The sequence below is a fragment of the Vombatus ursinus genome, unplaced genomic scaffold (genome assembly GCF_900497805.2).
Source record: "Vombatus ursinus unplaced genomic scaffold, bare-nosed wombat genome assembly UNPS02014799.1, whole genome shotgun sequence".
Classification (NCBI taxonomy): Eukaryota; Metazoa; Chordata; class Mammalia; order Diprotodontia; family Vombatidae; genus Vombatus; species Vombatus ursinus.
Genome location: NW_020954577.1, coordinates 29,265,784 through 29,278,513, shown reverse-complemented (window position 1 = coordinate 29,278,513; position 12,730 = coordinate 29,265,784). Strand labels below are relative to the sequence as shown.

The 12,730-nt window shown below is 42.0% G+C and overlaps 1 protein-coding gene across 1 annotated transcript in view; it reads left to right on the top strand.

Annotated features, from left to right (window-relative positions):
• The window catches only part of LOC114050605 (collagen alpha-4(VI) chain-like), a 168,818-nt gene that overhangs the window by 63,616 nt on the left and 92,472 nt on the right, over nt 1–12,730 (top strand). Inside the window, exons 4-6 of the mRNA XM_027872430.1 lie at nt 435–1,022; nt 6,733–7,338; nt 11,145–11,768. Of these exons, the coding sequence (XP_027728231.1) occupies nt 435–1,022; nt 6,733–7,338; nt 11,145–11,768 (1,818 nt within the window). The remainder of the gene's footprint in view (nt 1–434; nt 1,023–6,732; nt 7,339–11,144; nt 11,769–12,730) is intronic.

The following is a 12,730-nucleotide window of genomic DNA, read 5'->3' as shown; positions in this document are numbered from 1 at the left end:
CTAGTAAGTGTCTGAGGCTGAATTTGAACTCAGGTCTTCCTGACTCCAGGTCTAGCAGGCTATCTGCCTCTAGGATGAGAGAAGGCAGGACGTGGAGGGGGGAATGGACCACAGTCCAGTCTGGCTGGAACGTAGTGTGAGGGTCATAGTCCGAGATAAGACTGGACAGGTAAGTTGGGGCCGGATCGCTTTACCATCGTCCGCTGGGTTACAGTTAAAAAGTGCTTTCCTGTGCATTTGGTCCTCATCCTGGCACGCTTGAGAGTCATGACTTGGAAGGAATCTGATCCACCCCCTCATGTTTACAGATAGGGAAATTGAGGCAAAGCGAGGCTAAGACAGTTGTTCAGAGTCGCGCAGCTCTGAGTCATCAGGTCTGAGAACGTTCACTTTGTGCTATTGCTGTTCCCCCTTCCCCCTCTCTCCAACCCCAGCCTGCAGAAAAGCGGGGGCTGCTGACTTGGTCTTCCTGGTGGACAGCTCCACAAGCATAGGCCCTGGTAACTTCCAGAAAGTGAAGAGCTTTCTCTACTCGTTGGTGTCGGGCCTGGAGATTGGCAGGGACCAGGTCCGGGTCGGGCTGGCCCAGTTCAGTGATAACATCTACAAGGCCTTTCTGCTCAATCAGTTCCCTCGGAAGAGCGACGTGCTGGAGCAGATACGGAATCTCCCCTACCGGACTGGAGGCACCCGGACGGGAAGCGCCTTGGACTTCCTCAGGCTCGCCTATTTCACCGACTCAGCGGGCAGCCGGGCCAAGGACGGCGTCCCCCAGGTAGTGATCCTGGTGACGGACGGGGAGTCTAACGACGAGGTGGCTGAGGCGGCCAGCAAGCTTAAGGAAGGGGGTGTGTCGATCTATGTGGTGGGAATCAATGTCCAGGATGTCCAGGAGCTGGAGACAATAGCTAGCAAGCCCTTGGAGAAGTTCCTTTATAGCATCGAGGATTTCAACATCCTCGAAGGTCTCTCTGGCAACATCCTTCCTACCCTGTGCTCCGCGGTTGAGAACCAGATCCAAGGTAAGCATCTCCCCCCGTCACCAGGTCGGTCCCAGGCAAGAGACGAAATGTACGGCTTTGTCTTTGGGAACCTCCAGCTTCCTCCCCCTGTCTCTCTTCTTTCGGTCTCTCTCTTTTTCTGTCTCTGTCTCTCGTCTCCCTCTCTCTGTCTGTCTCATCTCCCTCTCTCTCTCTGTCTCTCTCTGTCTCTCTTTCTGTCTTTCTCTGTCTCTAGGTTTCTCTCTCCCTGACTCTGCCTCACTCTTTCTTCACAAACTGTGATATCTAGCCCTTCATGTTTCCATCTTTTCAACTTCCCATCGCCATATGATCTAAATGACTGATATCAGTTTACTTAGGATAATAGATTTATTTATTTATTTTAATATTTTCATTGTTCCCAATTACATGGAAAAGCATTTTTAACATTCTCTTGTCAAATTTTGGGTTCCAAATTCGCTCCCTTGCTCCCCCTCCATGGAGAAGGCAAACAATTTGACATAGGTTGTACGTGTTTAGTCATGCAAAATACATTTCCATGTTTGTGATGCTGTGAAAGAAAACACAGACAACCCTCCCTCAAGAGAAATAAAGTAAAGAGAAAGTATCTTTGATCTTCATTCGGGCTCCACCCCTTGTTGCTCTGGAGATGGACAGCACTTTTTACCACAAGTCCTACAGAATTGCCTTGGATCATTGTATTGCTGAGAATAAGTCATTTACAGTTATCATTATACAACATTGTTGTGACTGTATCCAATGTCCTCCTGGTTCTGCTCGCTTCACTTTGCATCGATTAGGGTCGTAGATTTACAGCCAGAAGGGACCTTAGAGCCCGGTCCCGTCATTTCATAGATGAGGAAACAAGATGAGAGGGGTTCGGTAACTTGCCCAGAGTCACACAGCTAGTAAGCGTCCAAGGCAGGATTTGAACTCGGGTCTATATTGACTCCAAGCCCCATGTTCTGTTGACTGTGCCGCCTCGTGACCTCTATAGCTATTTCACAGCATTGCAGGATTTCAGGTGACGGGGTCCTCAGGCATCATATAAACAGGGATCACGGAATCGCAGAATCACAGAATGTCAGAATTGGAATGGCAGCCCAGACCTGAAGAAGAATTTCCTCTCCAGCATCGCCACCAAGTAGTTAGATTTTTACTTGGAAAGCGTACATGAGGGAGACATCCACCATTACCCAAGACAGTCCATTCCATTCTGGGATAGCGGGCATTAATAACAATAATATCTAACATTTATATGGCCCTTTAAGGTTTGCAAAGTGCTTTACAAATATCTCATTTGATCCTCACTAAGAGGTAGATTACTATCCCCGCTTGGCAGATGAGAAAACTGAGGCAGATAAGAGTTTAAGTGACTTGTCCAGAGTCACACAGCCGGTAAGTATCTGAGGCAGGATTTGAACTCAGATCTTCCTGACTCCAGGTCCATGGCTCTATCCCCTGTGTCACTGACTTTAGGAAGGTTTTCTTCACACCAAACCTAAATCTGTCTGTTTGCAGTTTCCACCCCTTGTTCCGGTTTCTGCTCCTTGGGTTCTAGTAGAACAGATCTGATTCCTATGGATAGATCGGTCTGTAATTTAGCCATGCTTGGTCCTTGCCCACTTCCGTGGCTGGCCAACTCTTACCTTCTGCCCTGCTAACCCCTGTGCCTCACAACCACAGTCTGACAGGTGAAAGTCCTGCTCATCTTTTCCCTTGTCCTCCATATTTATCCTTACCCAGCTGTGTCCCTCCGCTGCTCTGCTCGTGTCTTCATCTACACCTGTTGGCATCATTTTGTTTTATTGTTCCAAAATCTTCTTCTTCTTCTTCTTTCCTCTTGTCTTCTTTCCATCTCTTGGAGCTCCTAGAAATCTTGCTTTCTCCTGAAGACGCCTCATCCCTCTCCATTTTCTCAGGTGCTGACCCCTTCTATTGTGCTCCCTGACACTCAGGGAAGGAGCATGAGCTGGTGTGCTCCGTGTTACCCTTGCCGCTTGTAGACCCACTCTCTGCCACCCTCTCTCAGTAATCTCTGCCAGCCAATGTTTACTAAGCAGGCAGGAGCAGTCAAGAGCCGGCCTTGCAGTCACAAGTCCTGGGTTCAAGTCCCACTTCTGACGGATGCTGGCTGTATGATCATGGCCAAGTAGGCGGCCTCTTGCAGTGTGGATAGAGTGTTGGACTTTGAGTGAGGAAGACCCAAGTTCAAATCCTGACTCAGACTTTCCTTTAGCTGTGTGACCACAGGCAAATTGCCTAACCTCCATGAGCCTCAATTTCCCCATCTGTGAAATGGCACCTACCTTGTAGGGTTGTCATGAAGACCAAATGAGATAATGTGGAAGTGCAACATCTGAAGTGCTACATAATGCTGGTTAGGATTAGTGACGTCTCTGGTGATTCTGTAAAGGAGCAAGGGCTCATCCTCTTTGCTGGCTGGGAGTTTTCTCATTGGGAGTACTCTACACAGGTGAAATCACAGATTGAGTTTCTGCCTCCCAAAAAGGTGCCAGGTTCTACAGATTTTTTTGTTGTCATTCAGTTGTTTCAAACTCTTCATGACCCCATTTGGGATTTCCTTGGCAAAGACACTGGAGTGGTCTGCCATTTTCTTCTCCAGCTCATTTTTACGGGTGAGGAAACTGAGGCAAATAGGGTGAAGTGACTTGCCCAGGGTCACACAGCTACCAAATATCTGAGGTTGGATTTGAAATCGGGTAAGATAAGTCTTCCTGACTTCATGCCTGGCACTCTATTCACTATGGCACCACATAGTTGCCCAGACCCTACAAAGGTGTAAATTAAACAGTCCCTGCACTCAAAGAGGGAGAAAAAAATCATTGTTGTATATATGTTAATATGTTATTAAAGCTTAAAATTACACTAAGACTTTTAGGACACTGTAAATATTGTCTGTCTCTCTGTCATCCATCTATCCGTCCAACTAGCTACCCATCCTTCTCCTCTGCCTTCATTTCTTCTTCTTCTTCTTCTTCATCTTCTTCCTCTTTGTCTTCTTCCTCTTCTTCGTCTTCTTCCTCTTCTTCTTCTTCCTCTTCTTCTTCCTCTTCTTCTCCTTCTTCCTCTTCTTCCTCTTCTCCTTCCTCTTCTTCTTCTTCCTCATCTTCTTCCTCATCTTCTTCCTCTTTGTCTTCTTCCTCTTCTTCTCCTTCTTCCTCTTCTTCTTCTCCCTCCTCTTCTTCTCCTTCTTCCTCTTCTTCTCCCTCCTCTTCTTCTTCTTCCTCTTCTTCTTCTCCTTCCTCTCCTTCTCCTTCTTCCTCTTCTTCTTCCTCTTCTTCTCCTTCCTCTTCTTCTTCTTCTTCGTCTTCGTCCTCTTCCTCTTCTTCGTCTTCTTCCTCTTCTTCTCCTTCTTCCTTCTCATCTTCTTCTTCCTCTTCTTCCTCTTCTTCTTCTCCCTCCTCTTCTTCTCCTTCTTCCTCTTCTTCTCCCTCCTCCTCTTCTTCTTCTTCCTCTTCTTCTTCTCCTTCTTCCTCTTCTTCTCCTTCTTCCTCTTCTTCTTCCTCTTCTTCTTCTCCTTCTTCCTCTTCTTCCTCTTCCTCCTCTTTTTCTTCCTATCCTCTCCCTCTCTTCCCTTCTCTCCCTCCTCCTCCTCCTCCTCCTCCTTCTTTTTCTGCCTGTGTGACCTTGGCCAACCACATATGAGGTCCAGGGGAACTAATACTGAATCAAGAAAGAATCAAAACACTGAGTTCAAATCATGCCTCTGATCGTTACTCCCTGTGTGAGAGTGGAGAAGTTGCTTGACTTCAGTTTCGTCATCTATAAAATAAGTGGGCTGGACTAAGAGACCTTTGCGGTTCCATTCAGCTATATGTCTATGATGATGCTCCCTATGTCTTTCTTTCCTCATCTATAAAATGGGATAGTTATAGCACCTGCCTCTCAGGGTTGTTTTGAGCATCAAATGAAACAATGAATATAAACTATTTTGCGAACCTTATGGCTTTATAGAAATGTCGCACTTGTTATTGATGTCTATGTATGACTTTGTGATGTATGTAGGTCCTGGCTCTATACATCCTGTAGAATAGAATTCCCTGCTTATCTTCCCATATCTTCACATTTGAAATGTGATTGTTATCTTAGGACTGGGAATGAGAAAAACCAGTTGCAAGTCAGCTGTTTGAATCTTGAATTCACCCACTATAAGGCTATGTAAAGCCTTATTGGGATTTTAGAGCTGGTCATGGCAACGTTGTCCATGAGACTGCTCATTTCCTAGGCTTAGGGGAATGGTAAAAACTTGTTACAGAAACATTGAATTTCTGCTAAGGAATCAGAATGTCTACAAATAATGACTCAGCTCTCCAGAGTCCATTTTTAAAAGCTGGCACAGTCATAAGCAACCATCTCAAGTTACCTCACCTCTCAGGGCCTCAGTTTCCTCATCTGTAAAATGAAGGAGTTGAACTGGATGGTCTCAGAGGTTCCCTTCTGCTCTATAGCTGTGATGGAATGTAAGCTCATTGAGGGTAAGAGACTGCTTTATTTTTGACTTTGTATCTGCAGTACCTAAGCCAGTGCCTGACACCTAATAGTTGACACTTTATGAATGCTTTTTCATCAATTTATAGGTGGATCCTATTATCAATGATTAAAACAGTACCATGCACATAGCGTGCATTTAATAAACCTTTCCTGAGTGAAATCAAGTCAGTCAACAAGCTGTAACTGAGTGCTCTCCAGGTGCCTAATATCTCCCATCACGAGAGAGAGTAAGGTTTGAAGAATGCTTTTCTCACAACAACCCTGTGAACTAGGTAGGATAAGTATTACGATGCCTATTTTACAGGTGAGGAAACTAAGGCTCTCTTACTGTTTTAATGGTTTTGAGAAGTTAAGCCGCAATCAGAGTTGAGACTCGGTAGCAATGAACGTGTTCTAATGCTAAGGCTTGAGCTCCTGTCCCTCTGCTGTCCCATCTCTTGTGCTTGATACTGTTGTTGGTCATTCCATGCCACTCTTTGTCATGTCTTCTCTTAAGTAAGCTACAGGGAGTCTACCCAATGTGCTGAGGGCCCTTCCTTAATTTTTCTTGACATCATAAGTATTCCAATGGAGCAGGAAGGACCATCCCTTGTTTATTCCTTTCTCTCACCACATAACTAGTCTGTCTTATTTCTCTATCATATATCTCTTTGATGACATCCTTTACTACAGTTCTGCTGTGCAGGTATACCAAAGAAATGTACCATGGCCTTTGCCCTCAGAAAGCTTACAATGCAGACTGAAGAGCTAAGATATGATGGTAAAAAAATGAGAGAACAAGATCATTTATGATAAAGTGCAGCATAGATGGCGGATGTAACTGCAAGAGGAGTAGAGAAAGAAGAGATTGGTGAGAGCTGGATCATCAAGGAAGGTTCAAAGAGGAAGCAGGATTTGAGGACACGTAAAGGAGGAGATTCTCATTCTTGTATGGATTTGACCAAGTCATCATAATAGCTCATATTTCCATAGGTCTTTGAGGTTTACAAAATGCTTTCCTTATAACAACCCTATGAGATTAGTAGTACAAGCATTACTGACTCCATTTTACAAACCGGGAAATGGAGAAATGGAGCAAGTGTAGTTGCTCATGCTCAAGCCTTATTTCTTCCATCTGAATTTCTCAGGAAAGATAGTCCTTCTGTTTAGTTATTGTGAGAACCTGTTTTTCATGTTTATTATGCTTTTTTTCTCCCTCTTCTACCTCCTACTCTAGCATTCACCAAGTCCTATGCTGATGTGGTCTTCCTTGTGGATACCTCAAAGGGCACGTCACCAGCCACTTTTCATCAGATGAAAAGTTTTATTTTCAGAGTCATTGACACGTTGGAGGTTGGGCATGACAAGTACCGGATTGGGCTGGCCCAATATGGTCACCAAGGTCATGTTGAGTTTTTGCTCAACACCTATCGGAACCTAGATGAGGTGATCATCCACATTCAGCAGAATTTCCTGCTCCGAGGAGGTGCCAGGAAGACAGGAAATGCCCTTCAGTATATACAGGAGACTTTTTTCCAGGAGAAGGCAGGGAGTCGTTTCCTCCAAGGCATCCCTCAGTATGCAGTGGTTATCACTTCTGGTCATTCAGAAGACTTGGTCTTCGAAGCTGCTCAGAAGCTTAAGGGGAGGGGAGTGAAGATCATGGCAGTTGGTATTCAAAACTTTGACAGAAGAGAACTAGAGAGCATGGTGACTCCTCCCCTTGTGTTTGAGATTGAGGGACAAGATGGGGTCAGGCAACTTCAGCAGGATATGAGCCAAGAGTTCGAAAGCTCTGGCCGTTTGGACCTCAGTTCGGAGATGGACGAAGAAGCCTTAGCAGGTATGGCATGTTCTTTGGGGTAAAAGGAGATGTTCACATCCAGTGGGTCAAGTACCTGCTAGTAGGAGAGCTAAGGGATGTCACGAAGATCATTTTTAAAGATTGAGATGCCTTGCTTTTAACAAAATCAATGCAGTGGTGCCTTGATTCACACATTCTCTGGGAACAGAGTACTTTCTAGTAAAAAGTGTCTCAGCATAGGAAAGTTTGGGGAAATTTGTGGTTTTGGTCCTGAGTCAGAAGAAGAAAGGGCTGAGGAGGAAGAGACTACAGTTGGCTAGCCTTTGCAGGTCTCTCCAGGTTTGGGCAGGACCACACAGTTGAATCAAATCATGAAGACATTTGGGAGGTTCTGTGTTGGCTATAGTTGTGGAGGCCTTTTCTGACACTTGGTGGCAGGGAGGGATTCAGTTCCAAGATGGAGGAGGGGGTGGGAATGGTGCCCTAATTTCCGATGGGATGGGAATATGCATGATGGAAAGCATTTTTATACTTTACATGTTATTTTTCTCTCAGGCAATGAAGTTCCATGAATACATTCTGTATTGTGTAGAGAAATGAAAAAAATCTCTATTGATACTAAGGATAAATTGGGGGCGATAATTCATTTTAATTTTAATTATCATTTTAATAAATTTAAATTTAATTCGTTTAAGTTTTAAGAAGAGGATTCACAATGGGTTTCCTTTAATCAGAAAGTTTCTGTAGTATATTTAAACATGATTTGATTTATAATACTTTTACTTACAACTTCTTTGAATATTTATTTCATAACATGTCCAAAAATAAAAAAAAGAAGAAAAGGAAAAAAAGACAAAACATGTTTCAATTTATACTCTGAGTCCTTCAGTTCTCTGTCTGGAGGTGGATAACATGTTTCACCCTTTTTTTTTCAATCCTTTGGAATAGCAGTGGGTCATTGTGGTGATCAGAGTTCCTAAGTGTTTCAAAAGTGTTTATATCTACAATATTGTTGTTATTGTATAAATTATTTTCCTGGTTCTGCTCATTTCATTTCGAATCAGTTTGTACAACTTTTCCTTGGTTTTTGTGAAACCATCCCCTTCATAATTTTTTACAGCACCATAGTTTTCTAACCCCTCCATATAACATTGCTTATTCAACCATTCTTCAACTGATGGGCACCATTCAATCTCTTCTTTGCTGCTACAAAAAGAGCTGCTTAAAATGTTTTTGTACATATGAATCCTTTTCCTTTTTCCTTGATTTCTTTGGGGAATAAACCTAGTTGTTGTATATCTGAATCAAAGAATGTGCACAGTTTAATAACTTTTTTGGCTTAGTTCCAAATGTCTTTCCAGGATAACTGGACCTATCTGCCAATAGTACAGTACCTGTTTTCCCACAGCCTCTCCAGTATTTGTTATTTTTCTTTTTTGTCAACTTTGCCAATCTGATGGATATGAGGTGGTACCTCAGAGTTATTTAAATTTGCACATCTGTAATTATTAGTAATTTTTCATTTTAAGGAAAGCCTCATATATTCCTATTCTTCCTGGTGTTTTTTTTTTAACATGAAGGGGTATTGTGTCTTGTCAAAAGTTTTTTTCGCATCTATTGATATAATTACATGATTTTGGTAATTTTTTATTCATTTGGATAATTATGTTTATAGTTTTCCTAATGGTGAACCAATCCTTCATTCCTGGTTTAAATCCAGCCTGATTATAGTATATAACCTTTGTGATATGTTGCTGTAGTTTCTTTTCTAATATTTTATTTAATTTTTTTTGCATCAGTGTTGACTAGAGAAATTGGTCTATAGTTTTCTTTCTCTATTTTGACTCTTCTAGTTTAGATATCAAGTCTGTATTTGTGTTATAGATGGAATTTGGTAGCACTTCTGCATTCCTCATTTTTTCTTAACAGTTTATGTGGTATTAGAATTGTTCTTTAAATGTTTGGTAGGATTCATTCATCTGTACATTTATCTGGTCCTGTTTATCTTTTTTTTCCCATTGGAAATTCATTTATGGCTTGTTTCATTTATTTTTCCATTATAGGGTTTTATATGTATTCAATTTCCTGTTCTGCTATTCTGGGAAATATATTTTTATAAATATTTATCTATTTAGATCAGTTTTATTGGCAAATAATACAAGAAAATAGCTCCTAATAATTTCTTTTCCCCTAATTGTGAATTTACACTTTTCACTTTTGATACTGGCAATTTGGTTTTCTTCTTTCTTCTTTTATAAAAATCAAGTTAGCTAATAGCTTAGCTATTTTATTGTTTTTTTAAAAAGCTTTTTAGTTTTATTTAATAATTAAATGGCTTTTTTTTTGCTTTCAATTTTGTTAATTTCTCCTTTTATTTTTAGGATTTCTGTTTTAATGCTTAATTAGAAGTTTTTAATTTATTGGTTTTCTGTCTTTTTAAAAGTTGTATGCCTAATATATTGATCTACTCTTTCTCTCTTTTATTGATGAAAGTGTTTAGACATATAAAAATTTCCCTAAGTATTGCTTTGGTTGCATCCCAGAAATTTTGTCATATTGTCTCATTGTTGTCATTATCTTTAATGACACTATATGTTATTTCTATAATTTATTCTTTGATCTACCCATTTTTTAGGATTATTTAGTTTCTAATTAGTTTTTAATTTTTGCTTCAAAAGCCCTTTATTTAATGTAATTTCATTGTATTTTGGCTCATAAAAGATGCTTTTTTTCTGTTTTTTTTTTTGGCATTTGTTTATGAGGTTTTTGTGTCATAATACATGGTCAGTTTTTGTGAAGTCATCATACATAGATGAGATATACGTATACTCCTTTCTCTTCCCATTCACTATTCTCCAGAAGTCTATTGTATGTAATTGTCTAAAATTCTATTCAAGTCCTTCATTTCTTTCCTTGTTTATTTTTTGGTTAGATTTATCTAGGTCTGAGAGGGGTAAATTGAAGCCCCCCATTATTATAATTTTAATGTCTATTTCTCCCTATAACTCATTTAACTTTTCCTTTAAGAATTTAGATGTTACAGCATTTGGTGCATATATGTTTAGTACTGATATTAATTCATTGTCTATGGTACCTTTTAGCAAAATATAGTTTCCTGGTTTATCTCTTTGTAGAGGTAAATTATATGTATTTTTTGCTTTTATCTTGAAATCGTGATTGCTATTTCTACCTTTTTAACTTTAGCTGAAATATAGTAGATTCTGCTCCAGCTCATTATTTTACCTGTGTGTATCTTTCTGTTTCCACTGTGTTTCTTGCAAACAACATATTGTTGGACTCTGATTTCTAATCCATTCTGCTATCCTCTTTCATTATGTGACTCTCGTACCCAGAGATAGGTGGGTTCTGTTGTTGGGATGAGATCCTGGAAGCAGGGTATCAGTAATAATATAGAAATGAAATGATACAGGCCTGGACTAAGGTAAAGGAGAGGAAGGGGTGAACCTGAGAGACATTTTGAAAGAAGAACATGTAGACCTTGATATGGTAGATTCTACTCAAGAAATGAAGTCAAACGTAGAGAAACTAGAAGGTTATATAAAGGCACATTCTTATTGATTTTCCAGATATTAAGAGTCTATATGAGTGATGTGGGTATGGTTCAAGGTGGAAATTTTTAAGGATTATGTATTGGATGTGTATCACCTGTAGTTACCTTCCTTGCCTTAAAAGAGGAAAAAAGGATTGGACCTGCTTCTAAAGCATCAAATACATGTCATGTGTTCTAAACCATCATTTTGTGTGGGTGAGGATCATAGCAGTAATTATCATTGTTCTTACTTGAGCCCGTAGGTGACTTATCATTTCTGGCTTTTTGCTTTTAGTGTGTACGAGTGCCTCCGTGGCTGACATCGTGTTCCTTGTTGAGGCATCCGGTGGAATTGGGTTAGAAAACTTCCAGCGAGTTATACAGTTCCTGGGGAAAGTTATCCGCACTCTACATATTGGCCCCAACAGCGTCCGAGTTGGCCTGGTGCTTTACAGTGATGAGCCGAGGCTCGAGTTTGGCCTGGACACGTTCCGGAGCCAATTGGAAATCTTGAGTCACTTAAACAAGTTGCCATTCATAGGTGGCAAGACCAAGACAGGAGCTGCTCTGGACTTCCTCAGGAACACTGTATTCACCCAGGAGAGGGGCAGCCGGTCTGGACAAGGCATTCAGCAGCTTGCTGTGGTTATCACAGAAGGCTATTCCCAGGATGAGGTGGACGGACCGGCTTCTCTCCTCCGACGGGCTGGGGTCACGCTCTTTGCTGTGGGCACCCAGAAGGCTTCAGGAAGCAGTGACCTGGACAGAATAGCATCCTACCCAGCTCGGAAGCATGCCATCTACCTGGAGTCATTCCTGCAGCTCTCAGTGGTCAGGGACAGGATAAAGAAACGTTTGTGCACAGAGATTGTGCAGAAAACCTTTTCAGTTCCAGTGGTGAGCCGTACCCTGAAAGAAGGTAAGAAGCATCCCTTGGACCTCTCTCCCCTTCTGTCTCTTCCTTCCTTCCTTCATCTTTCCTTCCTTCCTTCCCTCCTCTCCCCCTTCCTTCCCTCCTCTCCCCTTCCTCCCTTCTTCCTTCCTTAATCTTTCCTTCCTTAATCTTTCCTTCCTCCCTCACATCCTTCCTTCCTTTCCTTCCTTCCTTCCTTCCTTCCTTCCTTCCTTCCTTCCTTCCTTCCTTCCTTCCTTCCTTCCTTCCTTCCTTCCTTCCTTCCTTCCTTCCTTCCTTCCTTCCTTCTTTCTTTCCTTCCTTAATCTTTCCTTCCTTCCTTCCTTCCTTCCCTCCTTTCTCCCCTTCCTTCCCCCCTCCCCCCTTCCTCCCTTCTTCCCTCCTTCCTTCCTTCCTTCCTTCCTTCCTTCCTTCCTTCCTTCCTTCCTTCCTTCCTTCCCCCCTCCCTTCCTTCTCCCCCTCCCCTTCCTCCCTTCTTCCTTCCTTCCTTCCCTCTTTCCTTCCTTCCCTTCCTCCTTCCTTCTTTCTCACTCTCTCCCTTCCTCCTTTCACATTCCCCTCTTCTATTCCAAGTATCTCTTGTAATCCTTGTAATATCAGACTGAGAGTTTTAAGGGATCTCAGAGGCCACCCAGACCATTGCCCTAATTCTGCAGATGAGAAGACTTGAGACACAGGGAGGTGAGGGTGACTTGGTCCCATTTACACAGTAGGTAGCAGAACTGAGCTTCGTACTGAGGTCCTTCAGCTCCAGAGCAGGGCTTTTCCAATATATGCAGCCTCTCCATCACAGACGGTTGTGAGCTTTGCACCTCTTAGTTTTGTGAAGAACATATCTTGCTTCTCCATATAAGTGCCTAAAGGATCTGTGATTTCATCAGTGTGGGGGAAGTTCTGGTACCCCTTCCCCTAATGCAGATCACCAGCCATTTAAAACTTAGTAATAGATTCTAGGGAGTCACACAGAG